Source organism: Lepidochelys olivacea (assembly GCF_965140295.1).
Source record: "Lepidochelys olivacea isolate rLepOli2 genome assembly, chromosome: 6".
NCBI lineage: Eukaryota > Metazoa > Chordata > Testudines > Cheloniidae > Lepidochelys > Lepidochelys olivacea.
Genome location: NC_140416.1, coordinates 109,457,914 through 109,480,871, shown reverse-complemented (window position 1 = coordinate 109,480,871; position 22,958 = coordinate 109,457,914). Strand labels below are relative to the sequence as shown.

General features: G+C 40.0%; 1 protein-coding gene across 6 annotated transcripts in view; it reads right to left on the bottom strand.

Annotated features, from left to right (window-relative positions):
- Positions 1-22,958, bottom strand: part of KLC1 (kinesin light chain 1) — a 115,915-nt gene that overhangs the window by 54,352 nt on the left and 38,605 nt on the right. For all 6 annotated transcript variants that reach the window (XM_084630996.1, XM_084630995.1, XM_084630997.1 and 3 more), the window contains exon 2: positions 2,213-2,474. In XM_084630996.1, the coding sequence (XP_084487122.1) occupies positions 2,213-2,473 (261 nt within the window). In that variant the 5' untranslated portion in view covers position 2,474. The remainder of the gene's footprint in view (positions 1-2,212; positions 2,475-22,958) is intronic.

The window sequence follows — 22,958 nt, the reverse complement described above, 5'->3', positions numbered from 1 at the left end:
CCATGCTGGAGCCTCCACATTTATTTGACAAATAAAATTTACAGAATTTTAAGATATTGTGCGCAGAATTTTTTGGCGCAAAATGCCCTCAGGAGTAAAAAGCAATTTTACTAACTACTATGTAAGGACCATATTCTACATTCATTGTTTGTACAAATCTCCCACTGACAGCAGTGTGAAAACTGGTATGGATCACAGGCACCTTATGGCCTTCACTTTTGTAAGCCTGGCTTATATATAATTAAAGAGATCATTTGGCTATACACAGAGAAGGAGTTTGCCACCTTGATTTATGTTCTCACTTTCCTTGATTTCATAAAAAGGTTTCTTTTAAAGTTAGCTTTGAGCATCTCAGAACCTGAATATTTTTATATGCAAGATTCATGTTAACTAAAATTTCAGTTTTTCAGACGGTCACATCGTTCTTTAAAGGATATCTTTAGGGTAAATGTATTCATATGTTGAATAAACTTTCAGGAAACAACTATCAATTTCAGGCTGATATTTAATATTTACACACACCAGTCCATCTACATAGAAGATCAAATTTTCAGCATGTCTTTCCAAACTTAGCCATTTTTTACACATGTAAAATACAGATAAGTAATTAGCTCATCTGCATGTAACCAGTTGTACACACAACATTTCAAGTATATTTGGGAAAGCCAGGCAAAAATGGTGCCCAGTTTATTCACAATGCCTGTAGCTATCAGATTTATAACATACTACAATGAATTGAAGTCTTCTGTAAACTTACTCTCTAGAGAAATTTTGGTGGAGGTGGGAAAGTGAAAGGAGAAATTAGATTACTCCTTTAGCAAAATGAGTATTATCTTCAGAGGAAAAAAATCTGTGTCACACAAATATTAATGAATTTACACACACCACACACACACACAGAGTTTCTCTATCTCACAGTGGTGTACCGTTATCCTCATTTTACATATTGGGAATTGAACCACAAAGATATTCAAAGACTTGTTCAAGGGCACACAGGAAGATTCTGACAGAGCCAGGAATTGAGTCTCATTTCCTGAGTCTAAATCCAGTGCCTTAAGCATTTTTCCTTTTCTATTTCTTTATTTTTCTATAAGGATATTCTACAAACACCCACAAAAGCTAACTTTAAAGACCCCACATAACTGATTAAAAAATGCCAACAGATATGTTCTTATACAAGGGTTGGAAGGTTTCACACTCTCCAAAGACTGGTTGTCCTACCATTCTTGTTATCTCTTGCAACTTTGCATATTAAACTTGAAAAAAAAGAATTCAAATTGGTAAAAAAGCATTTTGAAAATAAATATTTTTAAAATAGTCTGAAGTCACAAACTAATTTGCTGCAGATCACATGCCCTTCTCTGGCCCTCACTCATGCACACACAAATCATGTTTTTCAGCATCTGCCCACCTTCCCCAAAACAACATTTTTTGCAACCAAGCCATTTCATAAAAAGTCAGTAGCGGGATTCTCTCTTTTAAACAAGGAAAGTTCCTCTGATTCAGTACTCAATTTGTAGCCAACCCTTTTTTTTTTTTATTTTACTAAAATGTTGGGTGAACATTAGAGACCCTTATGTCCTTCCAGTACCAAGTACTAGAAAACTAATCCTAAATTCAAGGGACAAAAAGGATGGTCTTAAAATTATAGTCCTGGACTGGGACTCAGCAGTTCTATTCCCAGCTCTGTATACCTCAGGCAAGTTAGTTAATTTCTCTGTGCCTCTGTTACCCATATATAAAGTGAGGATAACATTTTCCTAACTCTCCAGAGTTGTTGTGAGCATCATCAATACCTGTGAGGTGCTCAGACACTACATGGCAAGTGCCACAAGAAAGCCTATATATAAAATAAAAATTCTTGTTTCACTAAAGTCAATCAAAGAATAGCTGTGTGTTACTTCAGTGGACCAAGATTTAATGCTCAATGCATAATTAGCTGCATAATGCACTAAAACCACCACTGTCAGTCACTCTATATAGTTATTTCAACCTACTTCCCTACAAGCTATAATCAGGTTTTAAAAACTTCTGAATGCAAACTGACACTGCTAATTTTTAATAAATTCTGTGTAAGTCTAAGAATTGATATCCAAGTGTTCAATTCTACACCTCTAACTAAAGCACAGTCCAAAAAGACATAAGTTTGCATTTGCTTTCATATCATAACTGCAGACACAGCTTGAAACGATTTCCCCTGCTTCAATTTTACCTGTGCTTCGCTAAGTCCAAGTTCCAACATTTCCAGCGACTTTCGAATCATGTTTGATTTTTCTTCCACCAGATTAGTTTCATCATCTTTCTTCAAACATTTCAATGTCTCAAGTAAGCTCTGCAAAATGGAATTGTGTTCATTCTTCAGTGCCTCTAGTCCCTGAATCACCTGCTTAGTTTTAGAAATTATTTCATCTTGAGTAAGCTTCTCCAACTTCTCTTCCTTTAGATACACCATTGTGGACATATTGTCATACATTCTGTAATGAAAAAGTACAACAGTGAATAACAAATACAAAAATAAAATAATCAACAAAATCAATTGAATATTAATGTTTTAGTTTTAATAAAGCCTGCATACATGTGCATTTTAAATTCAAGTTATGCATGAATAGATGTTTATGCAAAATATATTTATGTGTCTACGTACTGCATATAGCACACTTCCACACTGCACGCACTATTTCTAAATGTTGTCACTGAATATCAAAAGTGCTCAACTTTTTATCTCTGTTCAAAGTTTATATTTAGATACTTTCATAAGCAAAAGAACTGAAAACCAAAAATATATCAATACATGGTAGAAGAATTTCCAGCTAGCACTCAACAGGGCAGATTCTCTCTCCTTTAGACCACCTCTCTGTCTCTCATAGACTCTGTGCTGCTGCAGAGACCAAAAATGGTCCCTGACATAAGTTAGAGCAGCCCCTGTGCTCCTCTATTTTACAACCACGCCTTCATTCACAGCTGTCCATGTACTAGAGCCCATAATCCCTGTGGTGTTAAGTACACCACTACCAACCCCACCATTTCCTCTATGCTGCAGTTCATAAAGACAAGCAGTATGGGGCCACATCTGTCAGCTCTATGTTGGAGGATTCTCCCCAGTCCATTGTGGCTACTTTTCAACAGCATATAGAAGCTGTGATGGAGGACCAGAATCAGCCACAACATATTTCCACAAACATACAATCAGTGAAACACAGGGAATTGCATTTGTCCTTGACTGACTGACACCAGAATTCTCTTTCATTACTGAGAGGGGAGAAGAAAGGAGGAAGAACACCCTCCCTCCCAGCAGCCAGGAACGATACCCTCCCTTTATATCATAAAACAAAAGCAGGACTCTAAGATTAGCCTAAGTTTATTATTCTAGTCTAGTCAAAGTAGTGGTAACCTCAAGGTACATATGGATCTGAAACTGTTGGCACATCTAATTGTTAGATGTAACTGGTTTTAAATTTCTTATTTAAAAAAAGGCATAACAGTTTCCATATTATGTAAGAAAGTGCTTAAATATCACAATGCTTGAAGATGACTAATCACCAATTCATTTTGTTATATTACTAGCTCATAAAATACTTTAATGCCCCAATTATTTGAAGGAATTCAGAAGTTCACTATTGAAAGGAATTAAGAGGAACAGTAACAAGCAATATTTTACACTACAAAGAGGTAAGACAAAGGTGACAAAACGCAAAAGGGATACGTATGATGTAAAATCTTCAGTTAATAAAATGAGAAGCAAAAGCATGATGTGGAATTAACAACAGAAGACATAGGACAGCCTATCACTTTTAAGAATCAGATCCTAAGCAAAATGTCCTGTATACCTCTTCCATTCTAAATTAATGTAACAGTAGAACAGACAAATTGTTCCTCTGCACCTAGCAAGGTGACATTTGTATGTTTAGTACACCCTGATACAGTGACAGAGTAGATGCTAGGACAGGAAGAATACCAAGCAGTATCATCATTCTACTTCAGCAAACCTCTGCTAATAGTTAAGAAATCCTACGGATGACAGCTTAAATCAAACAAACATACTTCAATAAAGGGAAGGATTTTACAAAGTAGGTGGAAGTTACACATACTGCTTAAAACTAAAGTTCTCAAAATATACTGAACAAGACTTTCAAAAGTGAATAATGACTTTGGGTACCTAACTTGAGGTATTTAAAAAGGGGCCTAGAATTCCAGAATGCTAAGCACATGCCTTCTGAACATTAGGCAAGTTTAAGATGTCTCAAGTTGAGCAATCTTGGCCATTATGTTTGAATGGCTAAATTGTATATTAAAATCAACATATTTAGCACTGTGTAGTAAATAAGCTTATCAACTGCTGATTAGCCGAATATTGTAGTAAGATGATTTATTTCATGAAACTGATAAACAAAAGAAAGAGTAAGATGTTAACTAGCAGCCTCATAGTATCATGTTTTTAAAAATCCAGCACATTCTGATATAATTTTGACATACAAATATACAAATAGAATGTTATACTCTTAAAACTTATTTTAAAATTAAGTAAATACTAATTTAACATAAGATTTTAAAGAGATGCATCAGAAAGAAAAGATATGAGAAATTATTAAATGTTTTAATTTATATAAACTTTCCAAACAATGAAAGAGGTTATAACTGTACTGTAACCTCATAGGTATCGTGTTTTTACTATTGATGATTACAATAAAACCAGTACCCAATTTTTATTTTTGCCCACTCCCACACATAATTTGACATGCTCCCTTTCTCCCTAAAATTAATTATTTCCCTGCTGAATGCAAACTCATTTAATCCTTGTCAGTAAGGAAATGAAGGTAAACAGCAGAAGACATCTGGCCATTATAGATTTTCATTTCACATTAGAGAACCTCTGAAAAGCCTGATTTTAAAGATTAAGTGTTTTTCAGATGTTTGGGATATTTCTGAAATTTTCAAAAGCAGACTGCATGCAAAAATGTCCCCATAGTCTGTAGAAAAAGGGTGGTGAGTCTAGTATGCCGTAACAGAAACCGACAGCAACAGGAAACTGACAGAATAGAATGTTTTTGCTGAGCTATACATTTTAACCACTGCAACAAAAGTTCATTGGATTCCAGATAACGAAGACAGACAGCTGAATAGTAATTTGTTGATAAAAATGGTACCATATAATAAGAAAATATAACAAATCTGTTATAAAGTGAGACACACTGCAAGTGGTCAATCTCCTGGAGTGGAAAAAATAAATGAACTAGTTTGTATAGTGTGTGTCATTTAACTGGGGTTTTTCCTATGGGACACAATTTGTATGCTCAATTAAATCGGAGATGCAAAATGGATGCTGTGACTTGTTACTATGGGGAAAAGGCTTGATAAAGAATGAAGAAACTGGCACACATTTCTGAGAGAATACATTAAAGTTGCAATTAGGAGACTCGAACCCAGCAGCAGCTGCATCTGGTCCAACAGAGCAGCTTGTAAATTGACCTACCCGGAACAGGAACCCTCAGGAGACAAGGGTTTAGAATTAATGAATGTTTAGAATTAAGTTTTAAATTCAGTGCAGACAAACATATTTAAAACAACATAGTCATGACTTGCAGACCGGACTTTAATTATCCTAAAAACATATTATTGACTTTACATTTGCTCCAATCCTGGGGTTTTAAAAGGGAGGCAATCAGATTCTAAAACTGAATACTAACAGATGTAATAAATTTGTTAGTCTCTAAGGTGCCACAAGTACTCCTTTTCTTTTTGCGGATACAGACTACACGACTGCTACTCTGAAAGATATAATCCAGATTCTGATATCTATGACCTGTGAATTACCAACCCAAGGAGATGAAATGGGGGATTTTTGAAGGCAACATGACAAATCCACAATCTGGAGACAAAGCAGCAGGATGGAAGCATTCAGAATCTCCTCAATTGTGAATGTCAATATTCAGAATTCTAATGCGTCTCTCCTGCCAGGAAAGGAACAGACTCCATCTTTGTGGATGGGATATAAGAGAATGGCCACTTAAATAACATTTAGGTGTACAATAACCTTGAAACTACAGTGAAGACAGACAAATCCTGTCAGAATTAGCCAAGACAATTCAACTTGAAAAACAAAGTGCTTGAGAGAATGATTTACAAAATAGAGGACAAAGGAGATATATTTGATAACATATGGAAACTATGGATTATATTGATGGTATCGATGTTTAATGAATGAGTATCTGTATTATAATATATTCTGGAAGGACTGCTATATAATTAAGGCTTCATCTTTAAATACGCATAATATCTTTGGGTTTGTGGGGTTTTTTGGTCAATTATGTTGTTCTGTTCTTTGGGTAAGTTTGGAGTTTAGTTAGTAAATAGGCTATGAAGATTGTGTGAGAAGGGCAAGTATTATATGTAAAGCTGTTCCTCTTCTACCCCACCCCTGAAAAGAAGTGCCATTTTCACGGAGCAACATGGCAAATTTCACTGGGCAACATTAAATTTGAAGCAAATTTTAGTGGCCAGTTTCAGCCAAACAATGCTTTATTAATAGGTTCTAGAAAAGCCAGACTGGTGTTTTTCCAGTGTGAAACCAAAGCCTGAGCCCCACGGCCAAGGCCAAAGCACAAGGGCTTCTGCCCTGGGCAGGGGGCAGCTATGCCCACCCCACCCCCCGCCCCACCTGGGGCAGCAGGCTTGGGCGGGCTTGGGTCCCCCCTCCTGGGGTCGTGTAGTAATTTTTGTTGTCAGAAGGGGGTCACAGTGTAATGAAGTTTGAGAACCCCTGATCTACTGAAACAGTTGCCTGACACACTGTTGCTCAGGAAGGCTTCAGCCCTACTATTATGAAAAAGAAGGAGAGGGCAGGGGGAGACAATCTACAAGTGAACTACTACTCACAAAAAAAATTAAGAGACCTGGGGGTGGGGGAAGTTTACTGTACTTGTAGAAGTGTGCTGATATTTGAAATACAGTCTAGTGAACACAACTAGTTCCAAAACATAATCCAAAACTTCTGAATGCTATTCTATAATAATTTTATAGCTCCACTCTAGACCCTTATAAAAACGGTCAAATAACCTTGATATATTGGCTATAAATAAATTAGAAGAATAGGCAGTGATTTGAACAAGGGTAGCGTGATGTCTGCACCAGACATAAAAGGTACTGAATCTTTTATGAGGTATATAAATATTCACTAACATTCTAAACAGCTGTCTCAAAGACTAACTCCTCTGGATGCTGAGACAAGAAGATTTATCATCTCTTAGCTCAATCACAAGGTTTCAGAGACATTACAGTGCACAGTTAGTCACATCACAACTTAATTTTGATTGCCTGCACTTGAAAGAAAAAAAAACATGCATTTTGAACTGCACTAAACTTTGTTCAAGAGATTCCAGTTTGTGCTTTAAATCTGAAATGTACATATATTAAAGAGACTGAAATAACAAATGTTAGTTTAGCCCTTAAACATGAACACTACCATTTAAAGATGACTTGCAAAGACGCACACACAAAATGTTTTTATCCTGTTTTTTAAAAACTATACAAAAGTCAACCCCTTTAGATCACCTTTAAGAAAAAGACCGTTCATGTAAAAATTTCACACCTAGACCCACACACTTAATTGTAATTTGCACATAGATTCTCAATAAAAGAATAGTTGTAGCTACACTCTGTTTCCTTAAGGCTGAAATGCATCTATCAAAATGAATCTTTGCCATGTATAGCAATTACTATTCATTAAGCAACAAATTCTGTTTTGTTCACTTAGAAAACTCCCATGGCAATTTTGTCCAAGTAAAGACTGCAGGATTTAGCACATGGGCCCTACTTGCAGAAGAGACAATTTTTTAAAGTTCTAGATTTTGAAAGTCAAAGAGAGTTGAGCACCTCGTCTCTACCTTATGCACTTTAGAAAAGCCCATGCTTTATGCTTATAACTATGAAAAGATGTAGAATTAGAAGTTTAAATTAAGTTAAATTAGATAGTTTTCATGTATTTCATGTATTTAATGCTTTGGAATTTCTCATTCTAGTATACTCGGAAAAAGTTTAGTAAATATGCTAAATGTTTTGTCAAGTTAAATCATCAGTGAACCTTTTTCTGAATAGCTTATCTATTGCATGTACATTTGAACATTAGAAAATAAGGCCTCACACAATTAACAATAAAATCATAGCTGTTCTAAGGTTTAGTCAAGTTGTATGTTTTGAGATGACCAGCTACAAGCACTATGGGAAATAGATATAGATAACAACACATATACACACTGTTACTCCTGGGGGAATTCTGCACCACTATGCATGCGCAGAATTAGTGTCCCCAGCAGATTTCTCTGCTTCCCTGCAGAAAAATTACTTTCTGATGGGGAAGCAAAGGGAAGCCACAAGAGCGGTCATGCAACCCTCCCCAACAGTATGTTTTGGGTACCCAGGGCAGCCGGCAGAGAGGTAAGTCACTGTGGGGCAGGGGGCAGGACCGGAAAAGACCCGGCTGGTAGCTCCTACCCAGTGCTGGGCTCAGCTGCTAGTCCCAGCTGGGCTGGAGAGGACGGGACTTCCTCTTCCCTTGCACAGCAACTGGGGTCATATCAGACCCATTCCCCCAGATTTCTCCCCTGGCTGTAGGAAGCTCTGCAAACTCTCCCCTTCTCCTCCCCTGCACTTCCTGCACCAATCGCTCCTCAGCTGCAGGGGGAAGTATCACTGTACAGGGAGCTGCTCCCTCATCCACCCAACCGCCGTGCATCCATACCCCCTGACTGGGTCGTATCCTGACCCTCCCGACGAGCCACACACACAAACCGGCACCAAACCCCCACCCTCCCCCCGACAAGCCCCACTCCCCCAAACCTAGGAAACTAACAGATATTACGAACTACTTTACTGAATTAATCTGTAAATACACAAGTTTACCGTGAAGATTCATTCAGTTTTTTTTTTCATGTTAAGCAGAGGTCAGACAATTTACCAGGATAGTTTTGTTTAAACCAAATATTTGGTAGAAAAATAACCTTTATAAATCCAGTTACAGTAAGGTTGACAAATTTCTTAAATAAACTGCAATTAAGCTATGACCGGGGGAGGGGAAGGGGTTACATCTTTAATAAATTTTTAAAACCACTTGCTCTGTGCTCTAGCTAGCCAATTCTCGTGAAATACAATCTGTTCTTATTTCTGTGTGCTGATTACATATATGCAAGGATAATCATTGAACTAATTTCAGAAATGAAATGTTATAATTATTTTGGGGGAGATTTTGGACTGCCCTTCTGCTAGGTGGCTTTTGAGCTCTCCTCGGACCTCCCAATTCTTGGCTGCTCTAGGGGCTGGTGCGAGCCCCAGAATAACTTAAGCCTGGTCTTCATGCATTTTTTGTAGTGATTTAGCTATTTTGGTAAGGGTGTGATTTTCTACCAAAATAGTTCCATCAATAGAAAGGTGCCTTATACAAGCATAACTTACTCCTCTTCCCTCACAAAGGCAAGCTATGCTTATACAAGCTCCTTTATACATGGTATAACTAACTGTGTCCACATTGGGAGTCTATACCACTTCAACTATCATGATATAAATTAAGCAGTAGAATTTTTGTGCTTACACAGGCCCTTTTGACAGCCCAGACTCTGGTCTTGTCATTAGAACAGACTCCCTGGGCTCCTTATGGGCTGCAACTTTGCCTGGAATCTTCCTAATGAAGCTGAGTGCTTTGGTCCCACTGCAACATGCCTCTCTTGCCCCAGATGACAGAGCATGCAAGGGATCCTTGGAAGTTATGGCTGTCCTTCACATTACCTATGCTAGGGAATCCTCCCCCACTGGTTATAGTGGTTTTGCCACGTGAGAAGGCTCAGAGTGCCATAATTCGGCCAGAGCTCAGGTGAGGAGCTCATTCCTTTAAGTTCTGCCTCTTTATACTATCAGAAATATACGACAAGGAAGAAAAGAACAGTTACTAACCCTACTTAACCAAGGTTCTTCAAGATGTTGTCAGTATGAATTCTACTGTCTACATGTGCCGCATGTATGCAGAATTGGAGGTTTTTGCCTAGCGTTCTCCACCAGAGCTGCACATGCGGTCTGTGCCTCTTCCTGATCCTCTGTGAGGGCATAAAGAATGGAGCAGCTGCGACCTCCCTCAGTTGCCTCACAATTCAAAGCCTGTGTTAGCTGAGGACTCCAAAAGCAGGGACAGAAGGTGGGTTGTGGGATCCAAACTGAGATCTTGAAGAACCAGTTACTACAGAGTAAGTACTCTTCTTCGAGTATGCATCAGTGTGGATCCCACTGTAAGTACCAGGAAGTAGTATTCTCTAAGGATGATGGGAATGAGAAGTCTCAACTGTGTAAGTCAAACGCCAATGGAAAAAGAACTGCTCTCGCAAACTTGTTATTGGACCTTGCAGCTTAGTCTGAAGCATACTACTTGACAGAGGTCAGCTGGTTACTTCAGGTTGCTGCTTTGCAAATTTCTGATATTGGTACATTCCTAAAGCAGGTGGAAGATGTCACTTGAGCTCTGGTGGAGAGCGCCTTGATGTTTGGTGGGAGGGTTACACAAGTTAACTGGAAATAGTGATACACACTGTCATGTACATTTGGATATTCTCTTTGAGAAGATGGCCTGATCTTCAGAACACCCAGCTATAGCCACTAAAATAGATTGGGAGACAGTCTGAACAGTTTGTAATGTAATACAGTTAAGTCCGGACATCTCATCTGTGCAACTTCCCCCACCCCCCGTGCGGAGAGTGGTTTCAGGAAGACAGGTAGATCAAATTGTGAGACCACATTGGTGATGAATTTTGGGTGACATCTTAGTACCACCTTATCCCTGTAGAATGTTGTATATGGAGGTTCAATCACAACCACCGGAAGATCACTCACTCTTCTGGCTGAAGTGACAGCCACTAGGAATATCCTCTTCAGAATGAGTAGTGTAAGATGCATTCCAAAAGAGGTTCAAAAGGAAGGCTCTTTGAGCCTCAGGGAGGACTATGTGAGGTCCTGGGCAGGAGTTGGTTCTCTGACTGGTGGGTAAATATGTCAGAGCCCTTTGAGGAACTTCAATAATATTGAGCAAGAAAAGGCAGAGCATGATTGTTCAGGAAGCTGACAAACAGATATTGCTGCGAGGTAGACCTTGACAGAACTGAATGAAAGGCCAGGCAGTTTGAAGCACAACAAGTAACTGAGGATCTTTGGTATCAAGGCCTGAACCAGGTCCAGAGTATGTTGGGATGCCCATATCAAAAGCCATTTTCATTTACATGAATAAGTCTTTCTTCTGTTCAATGTTTTCCTGTTCTGTACCAGGATTTCATGGACGGTATGGAGCAGTCTCTGCCCGTGTTACTCAATCAGCCAACAGACATGCAGAGCAGTTATTTGAGATCTGGATGTGGTTTCTAGCAATGGTCCTGTCAAAGCAGGTCCAGGAATCCAGGAGTTGGACCAGCAGCTGATTGGTCAACTGTGGCACACACACACACACCACTCCTTACCCAGTAGCAGTACATACACTGTACAATTATATTAATGACCAGCACAACCCTGATTTTCATTTAACATCTCACATGATATTCTTTGGTGAACCAGCAGGTAACACCAGGATCAGGATATTTTTTTCACACCCTTGCCAGTTGGCACTGAGGGATTTATGGGTCACAGTAGCACCATGCCCAGAACTTGATAGCTTCCAGATAGAGGGGAGATGAACATTCTCCTCCTTGTTTGTCTATACAGTGCATCACAGTTGTGTTGTCTGTCAGGAGCTGCACTGTGGAGTTTTGAAGACTAGACAGGAAGGATATATGCAGGCTAGCCTAACTGATTTTAGCTCTGGGATTAATGATGGGGGCCCCCATGTTTTCCAGGGATGAGGTTCCTGCAAATGGTCCAGGTGTGCTCTCCAAGCTATCCCTAATGCATCTGTGATTAAAGTCCTTGTCAGGGCAGAAGCAGAAAACAGTACCTCACTGCACACTTGTGGATTCCTTCCACCATCTCAGTTCTGCAATGACATGAGATAGAACCACAATCTTCTTGTTTGGTTGGTTTTCAAATAGACCAAACTGAGCCAGAGCTGGAGCGGTTGTAGTTCAAATCTGGCAACCATCACCACATAAGGGCACACTAACATGGCCTAACAAATGCTGCCATATTTGTACCGTCTTAGTTGGGTTTCATAATATCCTGAAAAATACCAACTGCATTGGTGGGAACCTGTCTTCAGGAAGGTACACTCTTCCTATCTGGAGTCAATCCAGGAACTATATTGTCTGTGATTGGATAAGAGAGGCAAGTGTTACCATCCTGAATGTAAAGCGGTGTACGTATTGTTCAGTGTCCTCAGTTCTAGCATAAGACAAAAACCCCCTTTCGTCTTTGGGATAAGGAAATATTGGGAGTAGAAGCCTCCTCCCCTGTATGTTTGTGGTACCTCTTCTATGGCTCCCAGACAAAGCAGTTAGGCCACTTCTATTTCTCTCATCAGAAGGTTCTCTTAAAGAGGGACAGGGCAGAGGGGTGAGTAGGGACAGGGTAAAGAATGGAAATATATACGGTAGTCTTGGACAATGATGTTTAATGCCCATTTTTTCAGCTGTGATGGCTGCCCAGTCCCAGTAAAAAGGGGCAAGGCAGTTTCTGAAAGTAGGGGCAGGCTCCAGATACGCTGCAGCATAACTCTTGGTGCTCTGGTCAAATCTGATGCAGAGTTGACCAAGGAGACAGAAGATAGATATCACCTGGAGTACCTAAGCCTCTCTCTTCATTGGTACCCTAGCTATTGAACCCAGAAGTAGGATGCTGCCCTCTACTGGTGATGGTACTTGTAGGGTTTCCTATAAGGAGATGGCAGATTCCCACAGACCACAGTGTGGCCTTTGAGTCCTGGAGGGAAAGAAGCACTTCATCTGTTCTCTGGCTGCCCATCTGATTATTACAAAAAAAAAAAAAAAGTCACACGATCATTTATCTTTTTAAATCCAGCTGTTTTCTGTGTCTCGTAATTAAAGGCTAAAGTCTTATCAGGTAGCAGTTTTGCACATAAAGCTGTTTCATCACAATTATAAAGTTGTTCTTCGTGGTAGTCTTCGTTTTGTAAAATAGATTTTAACTCGGTGGGAAACGCGTTTGCAGCTGATTCATCAGCTGACCGGCTTTCTCCAGAAATCGATACCTGCACTATGGCATGATACTTTTTTAAAAAAAACATATAAACCCCTTGCTGGCTTGGAATGATTCATCCCCCATTAAATTTCCAAATTTTGTCACTTGGGCTTGAAGAATTGGCCAATTTAGTGGCATTTCTTTCAGCCTTTTCTGAGCAAACCCCGTGCGCATGGCTTTGTCTATTGTGGGTTTTGCTGAATAGTGCACACATTTTCACTTAAGCCCCGCGGCAGAATCAATATTTTGTACGAAGCCATTCAGTTTAGATTTGTTTTTTAGCCATCCTCGGAGAGTAGATTTGGCAATCCCAATATCTTTTGAAACTTTGGCTTGGGTTTCTCCGCTATTTACTCGATCTATTGCAGCTAGCTTTTCTTCCACAGTGTAGGAACGTTGACACTTGCCCTCTGCCATTATATTAGGCCTACGGTTAAAATTTTCTCATGTAATATATATTACTATGTAACTACTATATATTATATATCTCTCTAGCGTGACAATGACTAAGCATGCATAATACGTCTTTAACAATATCGGTAAAGATGTACAACACGTTACCACTCTGCACTTCCTGTCTATTTCTATGGCAGTGAGTTAGTGAGCAAATCTGTAGCGCTAAATAGCAAGTTCCTGTGCCGCGTGTTAACGAGTCTCACGTGTTAAATAGGTAGCACTGGGAGGCATGGCGCTACCACATGTTAAGCGGATTTGTGCGTAAACGGGTCTCTACTGTATTTTGTGATCAGGACTTGGTAGTTTGCCACCCAAAGTTGCAGTCAGGCTGATGAATATGCCTTGCATCCAAATAATTCCAAACTTTTTGGATCTTTGTTCTTAGAAGTGCCTTTAGTGGACTTAAATTTTTCTTGCACTGCTAAAACAACCAGGATCCCTGGATATGACTGGGCATAAAAGTGCTCAAAGCCCTTTTAGGGCATTTGATCTCTCTTCCTCACTTCTTTAGCAACTGCATTGGTGGGAACTAGGGTTGTCAATTAATCACGGTTAACTCATGCAATTAACTCAAAAAATTAATCGCCATTAAAAAAATTAATTGTGATTAATCGCAGTTTTAATCGCACTGTTAAACAATAGAATACCAATTGAAATTTATTAAATATTTTTGGATGTTTTTCTACATTTTAAAATATATTGATTTCAATTACAACACAGTATACAAAGTTGACAGTGCTCACTTTATATTATTTTTATTACAAATATCTGCACTGTAAAATGGCAAACAAAAGAAAGTTTTTTCAATTCACCTCATACAAGTACTGTAGTGCAATCTCTTTATTGTGTAAGAGTAACTTACAAATGTAAATTTTTTTTTTTGGTTACATAACTGCACTCAAAACCAAAACAATGTAAAAATTTTAGAGCCAACAAGTCCACTCAGTCCTACTTCTTGTTCAACCAATTGTTAAGAAAAACAAGTTTGTTTTCATTTACAGGAGATAATACTGGCCGCTTCTTATTTACAATGTCACCTGAAAATAAGACCAGGCATTTGCATGGCACTTTTGTAGCCAGCATTGCAGGGTATTTACGTGCCAGTTATGCTAAACATTCATATGCCCCTTCATGCTTTGGCCACCGTTCTAGAGGACATGCTGATGATGCTCGTTAAAAAAATAATGTATTAATTAAATATGTGACTGAACTCCTGGGGGAAGAATCGTATGTCTCCTACTCTGTTTTACCAGCATTCTGCCATATATTTCATGTTATAGCAGTCTTGGATGATGACCTAGCACACGTTAAGTTTAAAAACACTTTCACTGCAGATTTGACAAAACACAAAGAAGGTACCAATGTGAGATTTCTAAAGACAGACATATCACTCAACTCAAGGTTTAAGAATCTGAAGTGCCTTCCAAAATCTGAGAGGGACGAGGCATAGAGCATGCTTTCAAAAGTCTTAAAAGAGCAACACTCCGATGCGAAAACTACAGAACCCGAACCACCAAAAAAGAAAATCAACCTTTCTGCTGGTGCCATCTGACTCAGATGATGAAAATGAACATGTGTTGGTTCACACTGCTCTGGATGGTTATTGAACAGAACCAGTCATCAGCATAGACACATCCTCTGGAATGGTGGTCGAAGCATGAAGGGACAGATGAATCTTTAGTGCATCTGGCACATAAATATCTTGCAGCTCTGGCTACAACAGTGCCTGCTCTCTCTTTCAGGTGATATTGTAAAGAAGAAGTGGGCAGCATTATCTCCTGCAAATGTAAACAACTTGTTTGTCTGAGTGATTGGCTGAACAAGAAATAGGACTGAGCGGACTTGTAGGCTCTAAAGTTTTATATTGCACTCAAAAATAAAAGTTATTTTTTGTACATAATTCTACTTTTGTAAGTTCTACTTTCATGATAAAGAGATTGCACTACAGTACTTGTATTAGGTGAATTGAAAAATACTATTTTTTGTTTTTTACAGTGCAGATATTTGTAATAAAAAATAAATATAAAGTAAGCACTGTACACTTTGTATTCTGTGTTGTAATTTAAATCAATATATTTGAAAATGTAGAAAATATCCAAAACTATTTAAAGAAATGGCATTATTATTTAACAGTGAAATTAATCATGATTAATTTTTTAATTGTGATTAATTTTTTTTAATCGCTTGACAGCCCTAGTGGGAATCTGTCTTCAGGAAGGTACCCACTTGCCAACCAGGCTCCTATCATCTGTGATAGGATAAAAGAGGCAAGTGTTACCATCCTGAATGCGAGGTGGTATATGTATTATCCAGTCTCCTCAGTTCTAGCATAAGACAAAGAACACCTTTCTTCTTTCGGATAAGGAAATATTGACTAGTAGAAGAGGTTGAATTGCACTGCATTTTCTCTTGCTGCTTAAGCAAAGGGGACTGAGGTGTGCACCACGTCAGCTGCTCTTTGTGGAGCTGGGAGCTACTGCAGAAAGGCTGGAACTTCCACCCTATGGAGCTATGCAAACAAAGGAAGTAGTGAAAGAAGCAAGGATGTGGTGCTGGAGAAGTTCCAAATGGAGGGAGAGGGCTGCTTATCCAACCCAAAGAGAGGCAGGGGATCCCGTCTGTCCTTTTCAGCAGCTTCCTGACCTCACTCCCTTAGACAACTATATAATATCAGGAGTTAAGCTATCTGTATGTATCTAGACAGTTACACTAGCACCATCAGTATCTAATACCTCCTATGTATGTTTTAAAAAAAGACATGTATAGTTCTTGTGGGAAAAGCTAGGTCAGACATGAGTCTTGCATTTGGGTCTGAACCCACTGAGAGTAGTAACAGACTTCTTCTAGTAGTTTAGGTCTCACTTCTGTGAGGCCCTGTCATGCACTATGGAGAGCATGCTGGAGGGATGACCATTACACTGGGCCCATGGAGTGTAGCTAACATGAGAGGCCATGGTTAAAGAGGGAGATAGGGCCAATCCCATCGAAAATCAGAACTAGGCCTTAAGCTGCACTCTGTACTCAAGAGGAGTCAATATAGAGAGTAGAGCACTGGGGTGATGTGTTTACTGGTGACCTGTGATGCTAAGCAGACAAGACAGGGCATTTTTTAAGACTGATCTCATCTGAACTCTTGTCTGGAAACAATCCTGGAGGTCACATGTGCATGGATCTCCATGACTGACTGTGCCCAAGAGGATGGGATGCAGTTCTCCAGCTGGAAGTGGGCAGTTTTGGCTACTGTGGCTATCTAGACATCTGATAGGAATGGGAAATCGAAGCAAAACCTCAGGGTGCAGACTGATTATCCAAGGACAGATGGCCTTGATGGAGGGAGATGTTGTGGATTAGGCAAATTCTTCCAAAGGTCTTCCTCTTCCCACTAACATCACTTCCATCTTGCCTAGGTTCAGTGATAACCAGCTGCTCTTCACTTAGGTGCACCTAGGGAGGTGGTGGAATCTCTTTCCTTAGAGGTTTTTAAGGTCAGGCTTGACAAAGCCCTGACTGGGATGATTTAGTTGGGGATTGGTCCTGCTTTGAGCAGGGGGCTGGACTAGATGACCTCCTGAGGTCCCTTCCAACCCTGATATTCTATGATCGGGAGTAGAAGTGACTGAGGTTTGTGCAGTCCTTTAGCTCGTTCCAGGATGCCCTTATTATCAGGGAGGGCAATTCTGGCCAGCATAGTGGTGCTCAGAATATTTAAGTTTGATATTTTTCTTGTATAAATAAAACCTCAACATCCAGGGTCTCCACTGTGACGGTATCCCCCATAAGGCTTTATGGAAATATGCTTATGAATACATATGACATAACTGGAATATGCTTTATACTACATATGTCATGTAACCTATGTAAAGGTTATGATCTACTGAATCTATTAATCCTATTTTTATGCACGTATCATTTTTGTATTCGAAGTTATGAATATTGGCTGTGTACTGGCTTGATTTTTAAGTAACCTTTGTAAAGCATTTGGTCAGTTTCTTGAGAAAGGAATGTGCAAATTAAGTGCCCAATCAAGAAGGGCTTAAGGAACAATGGATCTTGGAATGCTCCAATCCACATTAGAAATCTACTTGAGGACGTTCAAGGTAGCGTGTGAACCATGGCTGCTACCTGTAGTTCTGAGTCATGCAGGGACATGTGACTCCAAAACTCCATATTGTAGCTGGGATTCTACACGGGGGAGGGGAGGATCCACCCACAAGAGAAAGTCTGTTTAAGCCCATGGGAGACCCCTACATTTTGTCTTTAGCTGGCTAAAGAGAGCCTCTCCACCCCCAAGGATACCTGAAAGAAACTGGAACAAAGGACAGTAACTACAGGGGGTGTGAGTGATTGCTGGACCCAGATTAGAAGGAGGCTAGTCTGTAAAAGGCAGCTTACTGGAACTGGTGAAATTATTATCTGTATTCAGTTTTATTACGGTATTAGACTTAGACTTGTGTGTTTTGTTTTATTTTGCTTGGTAATTCACTTTGTTCTGTCTGTTACTACTTAGAACCACTTAAATCCTACTTTCTGTATTTAATAAAATCACTTTTTAATTATTAATTAGCCCAGAGTATGTACGAATACCTGGGGAAGGCAAACAGCTGTGCATCTCTCTCTATCAGTGTTATAGAGGGCGAACAATTTATGAGTTTACCCTGTATAAGTTTTATACAGGGTAAAACAGATTTATTTGGGTTTAGACCCCATTGGGAGTTGGGCATCTGAGTGTCAAAGACAGGAACATTGCTTAAGCTGCTTTTAGCTAAGTCTGCAGTTTTGGGGCACATGGTTCAGACCCTGGGTCTGTGTTGGAGCAGACTGGCGTGTCTGGCTCAGCAAGACAGGGTACTGGAGTCTCACACTGGCAGGGAAAGCAGGGGCAGAAGTAGTCTTGGCACATCAGTTGGCAGTTCCCAAGGGGGTTTCTGTGATCCAACCCGTCACATCCACAATATGGGACAGGAGGTCCTATAAATCTTTAAAGTCATCAATCACCAATGCCAGGGTTGGTGTAACTGCCTCATCTGCCAATAAGGACAACTCCTTTAGTGGAGATGGAGGTTAATGTAATCCTTCTTTTGTTCTCTGTTTTTGGGGAACCATGTCTGCTTCTGGTGAGGGTTGCCTGGCTAGCAATGCCACTGGGGAACAGGATCTCCTCCTCTTTCTGGAAGCATGGGAGGGCGATTTGTTCTTGGACACATGGGATGTCAGTTCCCAACAGGGCCATTATGGCCAAGCTGGCATGCCACGAGTATTGGCCTGGTTGGGACTGGCCAGCCCAGTTCCACTCAAGCCCCAGGGTCAAACCTTAGGGCTCCATGGTACTCTCCTTATGGTCACTCTCTGAAGGTGGGAGAGGGATCCCAGCCTCACGCCACTAAGGAGCACTTTGATGAGGATGATGATGATGAGGACGACTATAATCTTAGTTTCATCTGCCTCTTCGGCACAACAAATGTCTCAAAAAATGATACAGATTTCTCCTTTTACTGGGCCCTTGTTGGGTTCCATCATAAACATGAGAGTTGGCACCTGGCCCCTCATTCCCTGTGCTGCTCCAGTTCTGAATGAGGATTTACAAGCTCTGTCCTAGAGAAGTAATGTTTCACATCCTCATTTTGGGACTTTTCTTCAAGTTTGGAGCTATGTCTCAGCTACATGCAATTCTATGATTTAGTTTCACCTTTCTATGGATACGGATGCTGGCTTTATTCATTGGAGAGCCAGCACTGGGGCGGCCAGTGCAGCCTCTGGGGCCAAAGTTGTCAGTGCAGAGGTTTTTGGGGCTGAGGTGGACAACCTCAAAGTGTCTGGTGCCAGCACTGTCTTTTTTCTCTCCACTGCTCAATCGCAGAGTATGATGTGCACTCGAGGGAGTGCTGGCCTGGTTTATCCAGACTTGCTCTGGCAACGACCATGTTGGGTTCAAAGAGACTGCTCTACCAGATGCAGTTTCAGCTTCGGTTTTGCAGGTCCTAAAGAGGACCTATCTGGGATGTGGCTCTCCCCTAGGCAGAAAAAGCATTGGCTATATCAGGGTGGGCAAACTTTTTGGCCCGAGGGCCACATCGGGGTTGTGAAACTGTATGGAGGGCCAGGTAGGGAAGGCTGTGCCTCCACAAACTGCCTGACCCCCTCCCACTTGTCCCCTGACCACCTCAGAATCCCCGATCCATCCAACCCCCCCTGCCCCTTGTCCCCTGATCACCCACTCCCAGGACCCCCTGCCCCTAACCCCCCCCCCCACTCCCTGTCCCCTGACTGCCCCAACCCCTATCCACACCTCTGCCCCGACAGTCCCCCCGACCCACTTCTTGTCCCCTGACTGCCCTCTCCCAGGACCCCCGTCCCTAACTGTGACCTGCAGGCCATAGTTTGCCCACCTCTGGGCTATATCCATCCTTGGCAGGAATCAGACAGTCACAGTAGGGCAGAGTTTAAACCATGAAGGTTTGGAGTCTGCCATGAGAGGTGGTGGCTGGAATGAAGCATCTCACCCTGCTGTACAGGGAAGTGTATGGGGGAGGGACGGGTCACCAATCTTCTTTTCTTATTTCTGTTTCTTTATTTAAACGTTCAATTAGGAGTGTGCAGATAAGATTTGTCCCACAAAGTTGAAAAATAGTTTTACTCTAAAGAGAGTAGTGGGCTGGATACTCCTTGAGTTCCATCTCACTGCCACAGGCAGTGAGAGAGAACTGAGGGAGGTTCATAGCCTCTCAGACCTTTAAGCCCTCAAACAGAAGCATATGGAGGCACAGAGCACATGCACAGCCCTGACTGACACTACCATTCAAAAGTTCTGATCTTACATTCATGCACCCCTACAGTGGAATCCACAGTGATGCATACTTGAAAAAAAGCATGGCTGTCTTCAATAGTTTAATACAGAATAAGATTCATTTAAAAAAATATGACCACTGTATTGGACAGCTTACTGCTCCACACAGTATGTGTATGTTAATGAACAATGAGGACAGTTTTAAAAGTCCCCAAAATGCTTGTATATATGCAGATTAAGTTCAATGTTCCCACATGTGTAGGAAACCAACAATTAAGTGATTACACAGTAGTAAATTGTATTTACATTTGCTTTGTTGTAATACACTATTAAAAAACAAAGATTTTCACAAGAATTCATAAAGACAAGATGGAATATTTTATTGCATTCCATTTTTCTTATGGACTTAGTTATATCTTGGTCTCAGTTTAACATTTTATAATCGTAGCGCTACATGCTTTATATGTGATCTCGAACTATTATTTGTAAACTGGATTAGAAGGAAAATTATTTTGATTAAACGTTTTAAGGCAGTCAGTTATTTTGCTCAAAAACTGATCTTCAGTGGCAGATCTAACAGTCTAAGATTAAAAAATGTAAGTATCTGCACTCCTTCCCTATGCTGAAATGTCACTGACATCTTGAGTCCCACAGCAAACTAGTACATCCATGTTTTCTGTGAGGTGGAGAGTAAACTCAGTGAGTTTATATTCTGAGATGTAGTTACAGTTGATAAGAACACCAAAATGTACCAACCAGAACCAATTTACTAGAGAGGTCCTTTTTTAAACTGAAGATTTTTTTTTTAAGATCTAATAATCTTGTGAGTTTCACAACCTTCTATTTTGAGGTTTGAATAGGGAGATAGGGTTTTGATAGAAGTGTCTTTGACAGAGAATAGTGCAGTCTTATCTAATTTTACAATGTGTGCATGTGTTTTTCCAGCTTTACTTCATCTTTTTCATGAAGGTGTACTGGTATCTTGAGATCTGACTAACTGACATTCAAAGTAAACATCCTTTCTTGTCATGTTTGAATTTGAGTGACGTAATGCTAACCTTTTAAAACAATTTTATGGGATGCATTATAAGCTTGCACCCTTAAATATGGTGTGGCTCACTGCTATCATATAATCCCACCATTTGTGCAGCATGACAGATATAACCAACCTGCCCAGTTAAATTTTTTGATATTGGTATTTAGATATGTGGTATTATCTTGTATTGGACCAACTTCTATTGGTGAGAGAGACAAGCTTTTGAGCTTACACAGAGCTCTTTAGTTTTATCTAATGTGAATGCACCCAGACTTGAAGAGCTTTGTGTAAGATCAAAAGCTTGTCTCTCTCACCAACAGAAGTTGGCCCAATAAAAGATAGCCCCTGGACAGACAATCTTGGGCACTGGGGTGGCATCTTTTGTGTAGAGGTTTGCCTGTCCTCACCCTTGCCTGTCATTATTTCTTTTGTTATCTGTCTAATATAGACTAAGTTTCCAGAGACAAATACCTTATCATCTTGAGTCAGTAGAATTTCTCACGCAACACACACTGTAGAAATAAAAAAATTGTGTCTTGCACCATTCAAGGATCCATAAGTGGTTCTTGCTCCAATACTGGGAATCTTCTCACAGAAGGTGTCCAATTCAAGTTCCCAGAAGCGCACATGTAGAGAATGTCAACAGAGGCATCTCAGCTGATCTAAGCGATCATAGGGATACAAAGGGTGATCCGCATCTTTCTAGTCAATCATGTACTGACTATGGACCATTGTTGAGTTACTTATTGTGAGTGATGCAGTGGTCAACTGTACAACGTTAACTGCTACCTCAGAAAGATTAACAAATCACCAATATACTTTTACTTGGGAAGTCTGGTATTACCTTAATTAAATCACCTGAATTTAAGTTTGACTTTGAGAAATTGCTTTATATATTGTGGGAGTCTTCATGATGCAAGAGAGGAAGTCTGTTGTGAATGTGAAACAAATCTGTGTTTGGGTGTGATGTTTGTGTATAATAAGGCATGTGATCAGAGATTAATCTGCATATTAATTATGCTTTAAGTCTCAGTTTTGCTAAAAAATGGAATTTATCTTGAAATGAAATACCTGTATGACCTGAATTCTACTTTTTTGAGAGAATTTCACAATATACTGCAAATCATTGTATTTATCTTCACCAATAAAAGAAAAGGTGCTCTGCAAGTGCAGGAGAATCATTTTAGCTAGGATCAAGAGTCTAGCCTACAGCTATGCACTGTCACTACAAGGAAAAAGGAGACGGTCATTTTCATTTGATTTGAGAAATAGAAAGATTTCCCAAGTTTTTAACTGCAACATGATGCAGAAGTGATACTGCATTCTTGTGTGACTTTGAGGAATTGACAATTTTAATTCTCTGCCCTTCCCCATATGGTTCTGCATTATCTGCACAGTTCTGAATGCGAGAGAGTGCTTAGTCTAATACTTCTCCAGATTTGCAATTATTTTACAACAATTTCCTGTTAAGCAATGTGTTAACTATAAAATTGTCCTGCTGACTGAAAAAAACATTAAGGCCTTGTGCTC